General features: G+C 29.8%; 5 protein-coding genes across 8 annotated transcripts; 2 read left to right on the forward strand and 3 right to left on the reverse strand.

The window, feature by feature from the left end:
- Positions 1-714: 714 nt before the first annotated feature.
- LOC141534283 (homologous-pairing protein 2 homolog) lies at positions 715-3,320 on the reverse strand. Its single transcript, XM_074253552.1, has 4 exons — positions 3,132-3,320; positions 2,769-2,949; positions 1,389-1,548; positions 715-1,266 (listed from the first exon to the last, which is right to left on the reverse strand). Exons 3-4 carry the CDS (start codon positions 1,539-1,541, stop codon positions 814-816), a joined length of 606 nt encoding a protein of 201 aa, XP_074109653.1. The 5' UTR covers positions 1,542-1,548; positions 2,769-2,949; positions 3,132-3,320; the 3' UTR covers positions 715-813.
- LOC141536177 (A disintegrin and metalloproteinase with thrombospondin motifs like) lies at positions 1,601-2,732 on the forward strand. Its single transcript, XM_074256514.1, has 5 exons — positions 1,601-1,738; positions 1,926-1,987; positions 2,071-2,194; positions 2,268-2,432; positions 2,579-2,732. The coding sequence occupies exons 1-5, from the start codon at positions 1,659-1,661 to the stop codon at positions 2,730-2,732; spliced, it is 585 nt and encodes a 194-aa protein (XP_074112615.1). The 5' UTR covers positions 1,601-1,658.
- Positions 3,321-5,234: 1,914 nt separating the features above from the next.
- On the forward strand, positions 5,235-8,186 carry LOC141534626 (transitional endoplasmic reticulum ATPase TER94-like). Its single transcript, XM_074254088.1, has 2 exons — positions 5,235-5,376; positions 5,464-8,186. Exon 2 carries the CDS (start codon positions 5,513-5,515, stop codon positions 7,907-7,909), a length of 2,397 nt encoding a protein of 798 aa, XP_074110189.1. The 5' UTR covers positions 5,235-5,376; positions 5,464-5,512; the 3' UTR covers positions 7,910-8,186.
- Positions 8,187-8,325: 139 nt separating this feature from the next.
- Positions 8,326-10,554, reverse strand: LOC141534632 (kelch domain-containing protein 10 homolog). The gene is made up of 3 exons (XM_074254100.1): positions 9,833-10,554; positions 8,932-9,273; positions 8,326-8,862 (listed from the first exon to the last, which is right to left on the reverse strand). The coding sequence occupies exons 1-3, from the start codon at positions 10,469-10,471 to the stop codon at positions 8,695-8,697; spliced, it is 1,149 nt and encodes a 382-aa protein (XP_074110201.1). The 5' UTR covers positions 10,472-10,554; the 3' UTR covers positions 8,326-8,694.
- Positions 10,555-11,145: 591 nt separating this feature from the next.
- Positions 11,146-14,421, reverse strand: LOC141534256 (kelch domain-containing protein 10 homolog). Of its 4 annotated transcripts, none has more exons than XM_074253511.1 (4): positions 14,364-14,421; positions 12,644-13,775; positions 11,792-12,133; positions 11,146-11,638 (listed from the first exon to the last, which is right to left on the reverse strand). In XM_074253511.1, the coding sequence occupies exons 2-4, from the start codon at positions 13,280-13,282 to the stop codon at positions 11,471-11,473; spliced, it is 1,149 nt and encodes a 382-aa protein (XP_074109612.1). In that variant the 5' UTR covers positions 13,283-13,775; positions 14,364-14,421; the 3' UTR covers positions 11,146-11,470. The 4 variants fall into 4 exon arrangements, with proteins under 4 accessions (XP_074109612.1, XP_074109603.1, XP_074109620.1 ...); XM_074253502.1 differs by having other exon boundaries at positions 13,907-14,421; XM_074253519.1 differs by having other exon boundaries at positions 14,372-14,395.
- Between the last annotated feature and the right edge of the window lie 495 nt (positions 14,422-14,916).

Here is a 14,916-nt window from a genome sequence, read left to right on the forward strand (position 1 = left end):
TTAAATTTGTAAGTCCAAAATTAATAAAAATACATTATTTTTATTATTGTTGTTGTAAATAAAACTAAATAATAAATTAACTAAAAATGTCAGGATGGAACTTTTAATAAAAACTACGTAATCAGATCTCTTCCGCCTCGCGTGATAGAAGATGTGATACTTAAAAATACATCATTTTTCAAACCAAACTTATTCCCGGTACCTCATTCGTCTAGTTCATATTTTCTGGCTAACCATCACGTTATATATCGGATGAATGACACGAATATTAAGCTGAAAAATCCTAGAAATATTATTTTTCCAGGTAAGTCCAACTAACAGATCATGAAACTAACAATTTTGATTACAATAAATCTCACTAAAATTATTTAAAAAATATTAATCGACAGACAACCCAGTTGTGAGTAAGAATTATAAAACTAATGATGGAATTAGTGCAAAAAGTACACCTACAGAAATTATATACCCGGAGATACTTTTACTGGTTGACTACGACACATTCAAGTCAGTAATTAAATTCTCAAAAAACATAAAAATAATTAAACAATTAAATGTTTATTTTAAATTACAGATCCTTCGGATCAGATATTTCAGAGACTCTGGTATATCTAGCGGCATTTTGGCACGGAGTGGATTTACGTTACAGACAATTAACGGATCCTCAAATAAACATAAACCTTGCGTCAATAATAATAGCAATGGTAACTAACAAAATTAAATAATTATTATTATATTTACAGTCTCCAGGTACAAAAATATTAAATACATTACAGTTTTAGTATAAAAATATAAAAATTTTCAATTTAACAACTTTCACTCGACTATTTTAATATCGATGCCGATGTCATCGTAGAGCGCCTTTTTAGTACCCGGAAACCCTTCTAAGATAGATTCAATAACATCCGTACAGAGCCGCTTGCGCTTGGAGTACGCTCGAGAGTACAAGTCATAATTTTTTTGAACATTCTTTTTTTTCTCGCCTAAATCTTCAGAATTATTAGCAGCTTTAAGGTCTTTTAATTTACTCTCAAGCTGTTCAATCCTCGCCTTGACTTCTTCATACTGTTGCCGAGCCTCTTCTAGACTCGGAGTGGCCTTTAAAGCCGCTAAAGTTGCTTCTCGGGCTTTTATTTCTTTGTCAAGACTCTGAAACTTTGTTTTAAGCTCATTTGCGTGTGCTTTAAGCTCGCGATCTACTCGGATCAGTTCATGAGGCTCTTTTGTTGAATCCGGAACAATACAGTAAATTTTTATTTTTCCATACGTCTGCAAAAACAAAACACATATTAGCCATAAATTATAGAAACTTGTAAATTATTAAATAATTTATAATAATAATTTTAAATATTAAGAAACATGTTATAAATAAATTATGATTTTTTTATTACTTTTTCAAAGACTTTTCCCGCTTTTACTAATTTATCCAGTGACTGCTGAATCGCTGACTTCTTGGTCTCTGCAGAAAGATTCGACGCAATGTCATTGACATTGTACGGTCGAATACGTACTTGTAGAAATTGATATACCGCTTCTGTTGTCATTTTAGCTCTGTTGTTAAATAAATTTTAATTATTAACATTAATCATTTTTAGGACGAAGATGCAACACCGTACTTGAATGGATACCGCGTTAATGATAATGCAATAGATGTTGAAGCTATGAAGCCTATGGGAAAGTTTCTGTACAATGAAACTAAATTTGGAAAAGATTCTTATGACATTGCTGTCTTGCTTACTAAGTACACTGCTAATAATGACATTTAAATCAGCAAATATCTGACAATTTTCAAAATTTTTTAAATAAATTTTTTTCATAATAATTTAATTATTAAAAAAATCTAAAAAATTGTCAGCTGTTTGTTGAATTCATAATCATTATCAATAACATTTTATTTCATTTTAATTTATTAATTATATTGCTAATAGATTGCAAGTATGTGAATGGACTTCACCAAGAAATGATAGATCAAAATGTCTCCCTTTAAGAGGTAAAAATTTGATATTAATTTTTTTAAATGATAGACTTGATATTTTTTCAAAATTAATCAGTAAAAATAAATTATTTTTAAAGGAATAAGTAACTTTGGATCAGCATGTGCTTGGAGTAAGAACAACAAAGCGTTTGAAGCCATCGCATTTGTACACGACGAAGGATTCAATGGAATTGCTACCGCTGCTCATGAATTAGCTCATGTGTAAATAATTAAAAATTTAACTTGATTTCTAAAAAGTTTTTAAATATAAAAAATAAATAAATAAATTTATCAGATTGGGGGTACCGCACGATGGGTCAGCATCAGCTCGCTATGTCGGGGGTCCTGGAGCTACCAGGTGTAAATGGGAAGACGGATATTTAATGAGCAGCAATCGTTTTGACAAAAAAGCATTCACGTGGTCTAAATGTACCAAAGAGTGTTTCAAACATTTTTTGCAGTAAGTTTTCAAAAGTTATGCTGGTCAATTATTAATTAAATAATTATAATTAATAACTCGCGGTACTTTTTTAAAGATTTTATCAGATGACTATCCTAGAAACAAAATTTTTTTTATTCTTTTAATAATATAGTCTATTTTTGCAGACTACCGATAGCTAAATGTCTTTTTAACAAACCGACGGTGAACAGAGGACTTCCGAAGATTTTACCGGGGACGCTGATGTCTCTAGATGAACAGTGTGCTAAGGCAGGAGCTCAAGATGCTTGTCATGTACTTACAACTTATTTTTATAATTAATTTTATAACTAAATTCGTGGTTATTGAAATACTAACTTTTATTTTTCAGCACGACGGACGAGCATGTACGTTGCTCTTCTGTTCGAGAAAAAGTAACTCTGATGAGTGTTTCTCCACTGGACCAGCCGCTGAAGGGTCCACTTGTGGCAATGAGAAGGTAACTTCTAAACTAGTCTTCTTGTCCAAATAAATTTAATTATTGTATTATTTAGACTTCCTGGTGAAAAATAAAATTATTAATTTATAAATTTCAGATTTGCATTCAAGGACAGTGCGTTAATAGAAGGCGATGGAGAAATCCTGGTATTAAACATTAGCATTAGACTAAAAAAAATTAAAATTGTAGATGCAAATGAAAGTATTAAAATTTATAGAGATAAAAATTTATGTCAAACTTACCTTAACATTAACCTCTTAATAAAATTACACTTAATTAAAAACAAACGTCACTTAAAAAAACGAGCTGGTTATTTTTCAAAACTTTGGGAAGTGTGATATTTTTTTTTGCGGGTTTGATTTATTGCTATTTATTACGTATGTATTTTTAATTATGATTGTAAACAGTTGAATGTATACGCATCTGTGTAAACAATGGCACGAGTATTGTCGCGCCGAAAGTAAATGCATGACATGAAACTTTGAACACAAGATGGCGGACCGTGTCATGTCCGATTTCATATTTTTTATAAGAATAAAAATTTTTATAGGTGAAAATATAATTTTTTATAATTAATATAACGCTGGAGTTGACAGACATTAGAAATTTTTTTAGAATTTTATAACAATTAAATTGTTATGTAAAAAATTTATCAAAGAAATTTCACATGTTAAAATTAAAGAAAATTAACAGTGAAAATTTTTAGAAGCACTTTTAGTGCTGTAATTGATCTGTTATGAGAATTTTAAAAATTGACAGCTGTCAGCTAATTTCAGTATCAATGAAAATTAAGTTAGCCGACATTTAAAAATTTTAATAATTTATTTTATTGAAAAATTATTAAAAAAAAAAAAAATTTCACATGTAGAAAATTTTAAAAATTACACATGAAATTTTTCAAAAATATTTTTTTGTTGTAATTTAATTAAAAAAAAAAAAAAAAATTAAAAATGTCGGCTAATTTTAGTATTGTTCAGTATCATTATAATTATTATGATGATTAATATAAGCTTACCACTACCATAGAAATTATAGAGAACAGCAAACACTCTAACATTCCTGTAACATAATTAATAATAATAAAAATATTAATAATAAAAAAATTTTTTATTTCATATGAAATTTTCGATGTACCATGGCAGGATGGAGATACAGGAAACGGCAGGAATGGAGACAGCGGCATCATTTAGCTTCATGATTTTATAAAATATTTAAATTCATACACTCAAAGTTAATTTATTAAAAATATGTCATTAAGGGAAGAAAGATATAAATTATCGCAAACAATTACTTAAATGGAACTTTTACGGCGCGGCAAGAGCAGCCCGGGTTGCTGAAAAATTAATATTTACGTTTTTTTTTACTTATTTTACCGAAATAAATGATAATTACTACGGATTGGGTTCGAGATACTAAATAGGGACTCATACTTAATGCAATTAAGGCTTAATTTAGTCTAAAAAAGTAATTATTTAAAGATAAATGACGGAGCTACTGGAACTTCGCTTGCTGTGCTTCAAAAGTCGCTGCGTAAGTGCGTACAAGTACGAACTCGTCCGCAATCTGCAATTCTGCAATCTCATCATGGCTGCGCAGTCGACTGCTGCGCTGATTGGCTCAAGCACAGCGCAGGCGCGTCATTTCATTGTCAGCGGGAAAAAAACGAATTTTTTGAAAATTAATTAAATTTTTTTTAATTTTAATAGAAAGTTTTTTTTTTTTAATTTGAATAAATTTTCTAAACAAAAATTATTATGATACTGAAGTTAGCTGATAGCTGTCAATTTTATTTAATTTTTATAATCAATTAATTCCAAAAAACAATGTCCTAAAAAATTTTTTAATTAAATTTAATTTTAATTTTGTGATAAAAATTTAATTGTCATAAAATTCTAAAAAAATTTCTAATGTCAGTTAACTTCAGTGTTTTAAATGATCAATTATTACAGTAATTAATAAAAAATGATTCAATAATACATTTAAAAAATTTTAAAGAACATAAATCGTGAAAATGAATAAAATTACACGAAAAAATAATTATTTATTGAAAAAAAAAAATTTAGAAATGAAATCTAAACGTCAGTTTATTCGTAATGTCATTAGTGGATTTTTTGATTATTTTTTTTTTTTTTCTATTCAGTTAGTACTAAAAAATATTTTGTAAAAATTGCATTTATAGTTTTTAAAATTTTTTTTATTTTTTTGCAATAATTTTATCAATAAAAAAAAAAATTCTAAAAATTTTTATATGTCAGCTAACTTAATTTTCATGTCACAAGTATGAAAGTATATGTAATTCTATATTAAGGTGCACTTTATTTCTTCAACCTTAATCACGTGATTCAGCACTTTTACCAGCCGGCTTGATCATCTTATTGTGAACCTTAGATTTTCAGTTTCAATTAGATTTAGTCATTCATCGTTCAGCTTTCAATACGCACAGCCCCGAAGCTCGACAATTCGACATCTATTTTGCAAAGTATCAAGGTAACTATCATTTTAATTGAGAAAATCTGAAAATTCTGTATCCGTAAAATTATAATCTAACCAAAAGAATTTTTGGTTGTGTTTCAGTGCCTCGTTAGTTTTATAATAATTAAAATAAATCAATTGAGAATCCAAAATGAGCGACAAACCCAGTGAAGATTTAGCGACTGCTATTTTAAAAAAGAAAACCAAGCCAAATAGATTGCTGGTTGAAGATGCTGTGACTGATGACAATTCCATAGTCGCCTTGTCGGAGAATAAAATGGCTGAACTCCAGTTGTTTCGTGGTGATACAGTATTATTAAAGGGTAAAAGATGTAAAAAAACAGTTTGTATTGCTGTAACTGACGACTCTTGCTCTGACGACAAGATCAAAATGAACCGCACCGTCAGGAACAACCTTCAAGTCCGTCTGAGCGATGTGGTAGCTGTCCATCCGTGTCTAGAAATTAAATATGGACAGAGAGTGCATATATTACCAATTGATGATACCATTGAAGGACTCTCGGGCAACTTATTCGAAGTTTACCTCAAACCATACTTTTTGGAAGCCTACCGTCCAGTGCACAAGGGCGACAACTTCATCGTCAGAGGAACGATGAGACCAGTAGAGTTTAAAGTCATTGAAACAGATCCAAGTCCGTTTTGTATCGTCGCACCAGAAACAGTGATACATTGCGAAGGCGATCCAATTAAACGAGAAGAGGAAGAAGAGTCGATGAACGATGTAGGATACGACGACATCGGCGGGATGCGCAAGCAGCTTGCTCAAATAAAAGAGATGATCGAATTACCCCTGCGTCACCCTTCATTGTTCAAAACAATCGGCGTTAAACCTCCACGCGGAATCTTGATGTATGGTCCACCAGGAACTGGAAAGACACTAATCGCTCGAGCTGTTGCCAATGAAAGTGGCGCTTTCTTCTTCCTCATCAACGGACCGGAAATCATGAGCAAGATGGCGGGCGAATCTGAAAGCAATCTGCGTAAAGCTTTTGAAGAGGCTGAGAAAAATTCACCAGCTATTATTTTCATCGACGAAATAGACGCGATTGCTCCAAAACGCGACAAAGCTCACGGAGAAGTTGAGAAAAGAATTGTATCGCAATTGCTGACTTTGATGGACGGCATGAAGAAAAGCTCACATGTTATTGTAATGGCAGCAACGAACCGTCCCAACAGTATTGACGGAGCTCTTCGTCGCTTCGGGCGCTTTGATAGAGAAATTGATATTGGAGTTCCTGACGCAATTGGACGCTTAGAAATTCTTCAAATCCACACCAAGAACATGAAGCTTGGTGATGACGTCGAGTTAGAACAGATAGCCGCTGAAACTCATGGTCATGTTGGTGCTGATTTGGCCTCACTGTGCTCTGAAGCTGCACTCCAGCAGATCAGAGAAAAAATGGATCTTATTGACCTGGATGATGATCACATTGACGCTGAAATTCTTGCATCTCTGTCAGTAACAATGGAGAATTTTAGATTCGCTCTGGGCAAGAGTGCTCCAAGTGCGTTGCGAGAAACTTCTGTTGAAGTTCCGAATGTCACATGGGCGGACGTTGGAGGTCTGCAGAATGTAAAGAAAGAGCTACAAGAACTTGTTCAGTACCCAGTCGAACATCCTGAGAAGTTCTTGAAGTTCGGAATGCAGCCATCCAGAGGAGTCTTGTTCTATGGTCCGCCAGGCTGTGGTAAAACTTTGTTAGCTAAAGCAATTGCTAATGAGTGTCAAGCTAACTTTATTTCCATCAAAGGACCGGAATTGTTAACGATGTGGTTTGGCGAAAGTGAAGCCAATGTAAGAGATATTTTTGATAAAGCTCGCGGTGCTGCTCCATGTGTTCTTTTCTTTGATGAGTTGGATTCTGTCGCTGCTGCACGAGGCAGCTCTGGTGGAGACGCTGGTGGTGCGTCAGACCGAGTTATAAATCAGATTCTCACGGAGATGGATGGAATGGGCGCTAAGAAAAATGTTTTCATAATTGGCGCAACCAATAGACCGGATATCATTGATCCAGCGATACTTCGTCCAGGAAGATTGGATCAACTTATTTATATACCACTTCCCGACAAACCTTCTCGAGAGGCTATTCTAAAAGCCAACTTACGTAAATCACCCGTCGCATCAGACGTTGATTTGAGTTTTCTTGCTGAAGCTACTCGCGGTTTTTCTGGAGCAGATTTGACTGAAATTTGCCAACGAGCTTGCAAACTCGCGATCAGAGAGTGTATCGAGATTGATACTCGCAGAGAAAAAGAATGCGCGGAGGCTCAAATGGAAATGGAGGAGTTTGATGATCCAGTTCCTGAAATTACTAAGAAACATTTTGAACAAGCGATGAAATTCGCTCGTCGTTCAGTTTCTGACGCCGACATACGAAAATATGAAAGTTTCTCGATAACTCTTCAACAGTCTCGTGGAATCGGAACTAATTTCAGATTCCCGCAATCCGGGACTCAAGCTCCAGCTGCACATTTACAAGAAGTTTTTTCTGAAGATCCAGATGATCTTTATGATCAAAATTATTAATTGGCTCAAATTTTTTTTTCTTCGTATTTATTTACAATTTCTTAAGTTTTTATTCATTCTTTTTTTACGTTCATTGTAAATTTAAAACATTAATTAATATTAATAAGAAAATTCTACCTCATATTGACTAAGTAGATATATTAATATTTAATTAATCTTACAAATATTTTTATAACGATATTTATTATTATAAATATATCATAGGTTTTCAATTAACGAATGTGATTTTTAGAGTCAACATTAATGAATAAAATAATAAAATTCATAAAACTTTGTTTATTTGCTTTTTTCAATAATTTTTTTTTTTTTTCAACTAAAGTTTTTTGGTGATAAATAATTTTTTAACGAATGATTGTAAGTTTAAGAAATTTATTTTTACCTGAAAATTATTCACTTTTAAATAAATTAAAATAATTAATCCAGTTAATAGTTTTTTCATATTCATACACTTAAACATTTTCAATTTATGTTATAAAAATTTTACTAATTAATTTTTTCGATTAATCAGTTCTTATTGTTACAAAAATTCATTAAATAATAAAACAAAACAATGTTAAATTAATAGAAAATATTAAATTAATTACAATGAAAAACTTTTATTACAATAAATCAAGAAAGAAAAACTTTTACATTTATATAAAAAATGTTAAAATTTTAAAGAAAGTATCTAAAATAATTATAACCAGTTAAGTAATACTTTTATACAATTGCTTTAAATAAAACTTTGTCTCTAAATCACGGGTATTTATTATTAATATTATTTTTAATTATTCTTATAAACATATTCACTGGCATCTAGACTTAACGATATTAACAGGTAGGCCAAGATTAAACAGCTCCTCATCTGTTTTAGTGTTCAGATCTTTGTAATAGTGATTGACAGCATCCCAGCAAATATCTGTCAGCCTGGGTATCCGTAACCACGAGGAGTATAGAGTATTTATTTCGATCAACTGTGAAAATAAAAATAATTTTTTAGCATTTAGCCACAAGTATTAATTAATATAAACATTTGTAATTACTCTGTCATTTGTATTCTTGATTCTACCACCAAAGATGTACATCTTGCCCTTAAATGTAATCAGAGCATCATGCTCGCAAACAGGTTGAGGCAGAGTAAACCCAAATTTATTCAAACAGGTCCATTGAAGTGTGCGCAAATTCAGCTGCCAAATATCATTGTAAATCGTGTGATTCATATTTCCTCCAGAAATAATCACACTCACATCTTTAGTCAGCAGATCAACGTACGAGGAGTTGCCAAAATTAGTCCTGACATCAGGAAATGGCTTGTCATTGTTTGGATCTCCGGTAGTGCTTAAAATGTACCAACGATTCTGCTCAACATCGTAAGCTTGAATCGTCTAAAAAAAAAAATTGCATGTTTAATTTTAAAAAATTTCTAAGTCAATTTTTATTTCTCATTTTTTTTTGCCATAATTTATTAATTAGAAAAATTCTTCAAATTGTCAAATATGTGCCAAATTAATTTTTATACATCAGATGATATTAAAGTTAGCAAACAATTTTTTAATTTTATTTTACAAAAAAATTTATTCTGAAAAATTATTTTGAAAAAATTGGATTTTTAATTTTTTAAACTTTCTACAAGTCAATTTTTTTTTTTCTTATGAATTATTAATTACAAAAATTCTTTAAATTGTCAAATATGTGCTAAATTAATTTTCATACATCACATGACATTAAAGTTAGTAGTTGCATTAAAGTTACTTGACAATTTTTCAATTTTATTTGACAAATAAATTTATTCTAAAAAATTATTTAAAAAAAAATTACATTTTTAATTTTTTATAATTTCTAAAAATTAATTTTTTTCTTATAATTTATTAGTTAGGAAAAATTCTTGAAATTATCAAATATCTGCTAAACTAATTTTTCTCCATCAGAGTTAAGCTTTGATACCTTAATTTCACGGATTCTCTCCTCGTACAATTTAATAAATAATACATAGATTCTTTTTCCATCATAAGCCAGCTCAATGTCTTCATAATACCCTGGAAAGTCATTTCCATTTTCAGGGGAGAGTTTTTCCCAGATCGCGGTCTCCGGGTCAACTCTGTAGACGCTTAAATTGTGATTATTACCAATTGTGTACAAATAGGAGCCATGATTTACAAAATTGTGAATAATTGACCGCTCAGGAATAGGTCCCTTGGCTTTTATCTTGACGACTCTGTTCTCGTCCTTGAGATGATGAGTATAGAGGTAACCTTTCGACTGGTTTTCATTCCAAGTGGCGACAATTAACTTGTCAGACTTGAATGTCATACCGAGAATTATTTCGCTGTTTGTTGGGAGGTACTGCTGTTTTGGCAGGCATAACCAGACACCGGTGGACAAGTTGTACTTCCAAATTTCTTTTATTATTTTAGGATTGTCGTAGTCGGTGATAGTGTCTCTGTTAACTATGTATTTATAACCACTAAAAGAGTACAGGTACTTTTCATCACTGAATATCGTGGGAAATGTCCTGGGTGATGGTCGTGCTTCATTTATCGGGTTTGAGCACTCCGTGAAGACAAATGGTTTAAATACATACATTTTTATTTTTATATTTTATTATTTAATATTTAGAATTTTTATTCTAACACTAACACTTGTGGCACGTGCATCATATGACAACAGACGTGAAGTTAGTCAACTATCTACCGGCTGGATTTTAAAATAATTTGTTGGTTTTTTTTTTCACTTTGATTATTTTTATTAAGTTATAAATTAATTGACAATTTTTTTAATTTTTTTAACAAAAAAATTTGTTCTAAAAAATGATTTTTTAAAAATTGCATTTTTAATTTATTAAATTTTCTACAAGTCAATTTTTTTAATCATTTTTTTTGTCATAATTTATTTACTAAGGAAAATTAAAAAAATTTTAATGACATTAAAGTTAGCTGTCACTGGACAATTTTTTTTAACAAATAAATTTGCTCCAAAAAAACTATTTTAAAAAAATTGCACTTGAAGTTTTTTAAAATTTTTGAATGTCAATTTTTTTTTGCCATAAATTATTTGTTACAAAAATTCTTAAAATTATCAACTATCTGCTAAGTTAATTTTCATTAAATTTAATATGAATTTTTTCATACAAATTTTTTTTTAATAAATAATTTGTTTATAAGTATACTACAGTACAGAGAAATAACCTATTAACTATTATCATAATCATATTTATTATTCCATAATAAATTATTCTTTTACATAATTATACTTGTAAATTTCAATAATTTGAGGTACATGATTAGTCATAACTATCTCAGAAAAAATTTACAAAAATAAATATTTTTTATAAAGATTTAGTACTTTGTGCGGCAACAGCATTCGACAATTTATTTCAAAATCAAAACATTACTTGGTAGATGAAATTAAATTTTTATTATTATTTTTCAATATTAAAGTAAATAAAAAAATTTCTATATAAATAAATTTGACGGCTTTAAAAAAATTGTCGAATGCAATTCAGTCTGATATAAAATAAAAAACTAAAAAATAATTTGATCAAAAAATATCCACAATTTTTTTTTTATATATAAAAAATAAAATTCACTGGCATCTAGACCTCACAAATTTAATCGGCAATCCAAGTTCAAACAGTTCTTCATCTGTTTTAGAATTTAAATCTTTGTAATAATAATTAACTGCTTCCCAGCAAATGTCTGCTAGTTTCGGTATTTGTAGCCAAGCTGAGTAAAGAGAATTCACTTCAGTCAACTGAAAACACATTGAATCATTAATTAAAAATTAACACAAATCAAAAACTAAGTTAATATGCTGCTCGATTTATTTTTTCAGTTAAACATTAAATTGATTGCCAATAAAGAGTCTGCATAATTTACTAATAAAAAATTTACAGTAAATTATTACTCTATTATTTGTCCTTTTAATCCTTCCACCAAAGACGTACATCTTGCCATCTCGGGAAGTAGTCGCGTCATGCTCACAAATTGCTAAAGGCAAAATAGATCCAAGTTTATTTAAACAGGTCCATCGCAACGTAGACAGTCTGAGTCGCCAAACATCACTGTAAATTTTTCGATCCATCGTTCCTCCAGAGATCACAATACTAGTTTCCTTGGTCTCAGGATCCACTACGTGATCAATTCCGAAATTAATCCTGAGATCTGGATAAGGTTTATCATTCTCTGGATCTCCGGTAGTTTCTAAAATATGCCAGCGGTTCTGCTCAATGTCGTAAGCTTGTAATGTCTGAAATACAAAATAATAATTAATAAAAAATTATTTGAGGGTAAAATAAAATTTAATTTTATAAAACTTGTCGGTAATTATTTATAAGTGGGGTCAACCCCATTTTCGGCCATATTTAGTTTATTATATTATTATATTTTAGTTTATATAGCCATATTATTATTTTCAAAAGTTTGAAAAAATTTTGGCTCTCATGTTTTTGGATAAAACTTCTATTTTATTTTTTTTTTATGTTTTTGATATATTTTTTTTTGAAAAGTACATAAAAAACCGAACAATTAAAAAAAAAAGTTGAATATCCAATTTTTATAAAAAATTTATAAATTTTTTTGAAAATTGAGATTAACAACTTTTCTTTTTTTTTTCAACTGTTAATTTTTTTTATGTATTTAAAAAAAAAAAAAAAAAAAAAAAAACTATAAATCAATAAAATCAAATACAAATTTCGTTCAAAACAATGAAAATTAAAATGTTTGACCCCACTTATAAATATTTACCAACTTTTGGTACCTTGAGTTCACGAACTCTTTCTCCTCGAAGTTTTACAAATATTACATAAATTTTTCTTCCATCAAACGCAAGTTCAATATCAGCGTAGTTTCCTGGGAAGTCATCACCATTGTCAGGAGACATTTTCTCCCAGATTCCAGTGTCTGGATCTATTCTAAAAACTCCAAGACCCCGATCATTCCCTATGGTGTATAAATACGACCCGTGGCTTATAAAATTGTGGGAAAAGAAACGTTTGGGCAGTGGACCCTTGGTTGTCATTTTTTCAACTTCATTTTCATTTTTCAAGTAATGTGTGTAGAGGTAACCTTTTGACTGACACTTGTTCCAAGTGACTACAAACAACTTTTCAGACTTGAAAGTCATGCCCAGGATAATTTCATTGTTGGTGGGGAAAAATCGCTGCTCTGGTAAGCACGTCCAGACGCCAGTGGCTAAATTATACTTCCAAATTTCTTTTATTATTCTCGCGTCATCAAAATCTGTCGCAGTGTGGATATTCAACATGTACTTGTAGCCACTGAATGAGTACAGATATTTTTCATTGCAAAATATTGTAGGGAAGGTTCTGGGGCTCGGTTTTATTTCACTTGATTGGGATTCACATTCCTTGAACACGAATGGCTTAAATGAATACATTTTACAATGTAATTATTACAGATGTTTTATTTTTGTACTCTGGTATTTATCTCTGACACTTTTATGTTGGTTGTTATCGATCATTGAAAGTATACGTGAAGTTTGCCGAGAATAAAAAGCGCGGTTTTAAAATATCTAAGAATTTTTACAACCAAAATTTAGAATTGTTTTTTTATTTAACAGATAAAATATTTATTTGCAAATAATTGCTTTGAAATATTGTTTAAACATCACACAAAAAATTTTAATTTTGTAGCTAATAACACTAAAGATAAAAATTATTAGATTATTTTTAAAATACAAACTATTTATTAGTTTTTTGGATGATTATTAAAATTTTTTTAATTATTCATTTATTATTCATTCTCTAAATCTGTGAACTATAAAATGTACAATTTTTTTTTCTACATTCTGGATTTATAATCGTGTTGTCATCTTGAAGAATATTAACATATCCTCATTAGGCAATCTTCAAATTAAATGTTCCTGTTTTCTGGAAAAATTATAATAAAAAATAATTTATTTGTTTATACAATTAACAATTTAATTTAATCAATAAACAACAATGAAATTATTTTACTGTGACTATTTATTTTAATTAAAGTGTATGGATTTAATACCTACATTCATTTATTGTCTTATTCAATATTATTAAACTTGTTTTACAACAAATTAATTACATCACAAAATATTTTTTCTGAATTATTAAAAATTAAAAACATTAAATAAAACTAGAAAAAAATGTCTGCTGATTTTAGACTTAAAATATATTTACAAAAGTTTTATTTGCACTGTTATTATTTTTACGTTCATAGATTAATAATAATTAAATGACACTGAAGTTGATAGATATTAAAAATTTTTTTAGAATTTTTTAGCTATTAAATAATTATAAAAAAAAAATTAATTAATAAGTTTCACATGTGAAAATTAATAAAAATTACAAGTAAAAATTTTTAGAAGTATTTCTTTATTGTATAATTGATTTGTTAAAAAATTTTTTAAAATTGACAGCCGACAGTTAACTTCAGTATTATAATTATCAATTATAAAATTAAAAAACAAACTTTGTATTATTTACTGTCATACAGCATCAAAAAATCACGTATTAGCAGTGTGGCCAGAACGTGCTCTTTTCTTACCCCCATTTTGTAGGATACTCTCATCTGACTACATTGAAAGCGGTACAAAGTGGGGGTAAAAAAATCGCACGATCTGGCCACACTGCGTATTAGTGTTTACAACCAATAACCTATATATTTTTTTATTTTTTGTCAAGAGTTCATAATAATAACCATCTGCTGATAAAATAATTTTCTAATTAATTTGCATTCAAATTTTCGCGCTTTAGTCTACTAGCGCCACCTACTCCGAGTTTCGTTACAAATTTGAAATTCGCGGGCCCAGTGCGCAAGCGCTCCGAGAGAATTGGCCAATAGAAAGCCGTGGCTCCCCCCTACTTTCGTGTACCTAACCGACTTTACTCTCGGGCTCAGAACAATCAACGGTCGCGCCTCGAAAAGTTAGATCTTGGTAATTGGGTACAAATAATTCTTTTTTAAGGGTAATAATTCACAAATTTTTACTTAAATATTAATAAAATAGCTCTAGAGTCACTCGGGGATAATAATTTG

This window comes from Cotesia typhae, unplaced genomic scaffold (genome assembly GCF_013202065.1).
Source record: "Cotesia typhae breed Kobodo isofemale line unplaced genomic scaffold, CoteBio_Ctyphae contig_123, whole genome shotgun sequence".
NCBI classification, from domain to species: Eukaryota; Metazoa; Arthropoda; class Insecta; order Hymenoptera; family Braconidae; genus Cotesia; species Cotesia typhae.

What these genes read in the sequence shown, in the direction of transcription:
- LOC141534632 (XM_074254100.1), bottom strand. Translation starts at nt 10,471, where the DNA reads ATGTATGTATTTAAACCATTTGTCTTCACGGAGTGCTCAAACCCGATA. An exon ending in AGAGAATCCGTGAAATTAAG is followed by an intron (nt 9,274 to 9,832) that starts GTATCAAAGCTT and finishes TTTTTTTTTTAG; the next exon opens with ACGATTCAAGCTTACGATGT. An exon ending in TCAAGAATACAAATGACAGA is followed by an intron (nt 8,863 to 8,931) that starts GTAATTACAAAT and finishes TTATTTTCACAG; the next exon opens with TTGATCGAAATAAATACTCT.
- LOC141534256 (XM_074253511.1), bottom strand. Translation starts at nt 13,282, where the DNA reads ATGTATTCATTTAAGCCATTCGTGTTCAAGGAATGTGAATCCCAATCA. An exon ending in AAAGAGTTCGTGAACTCAAG is followed by an intron (nt 12,134 to 12,643) that starts GTACCAAAAGTT and finishes TTTGTATTTCAG; the next exon opens with ACATTACAAGCTTACGACAT. An exon ending in TTAAAAGGACAAATAATAGA is followed by an intron (nt 11,639 to 11,791) that starts GTAATAATTTAC and finishes ATGTGTTTTCAG; the next exon opens with TTGACTGAAGTGAATTCTCT.
- LOC141536177 (XM_074256514.1), top strand. Translation starts at nt 1,659, where the DNA reads ATGAAGCCTATGGGAAAGTTTCTGTACAATGAAACTAAATTTGGAAAA. An exon ending in AAAATGTCTCCCTTTAAGAG is followed by an intron (nt 1,988 to 2,070) that starts GTAAAAATTTGA and finishes TTATTTTTAAAG; the next exon opens with GAATAAGTAACTTTGGATCA. An exon ending in TGTTTCAAACATTTTTTGCA is followed by an intron (nt 2,433 to 2,578) that starts GTAAGTTTTCAA and finishes CTATTTTTGCAG; the next exon opens with ACTACCGATAGCTAAATGTC.
- LOC141534283 (XM_074253552.1), bottom strand. Translation starts at nt 1,541, where the DNA reads ATGACAACAGAAGCGGTATATCAATTTCTACAAGTACGTATTCGACCG. An exon ending in CGGGAAAAGTCTTTGAAAAA is followed by an intron (nt 1,267 to 1,388) that starts GTAATAAAAAAA and finishes TTGTTTTTGCAG; the next exon opens with ACGTATGGAAAAATAAAAAT.
- LOC141534626 (XM_074254088.1), top strand. Translation starts at nt 5,513, where the DNA reads ATGAGCGACAAACCCAGTGAAGATTTAGCGACTGCTATTTTAAAAAAG.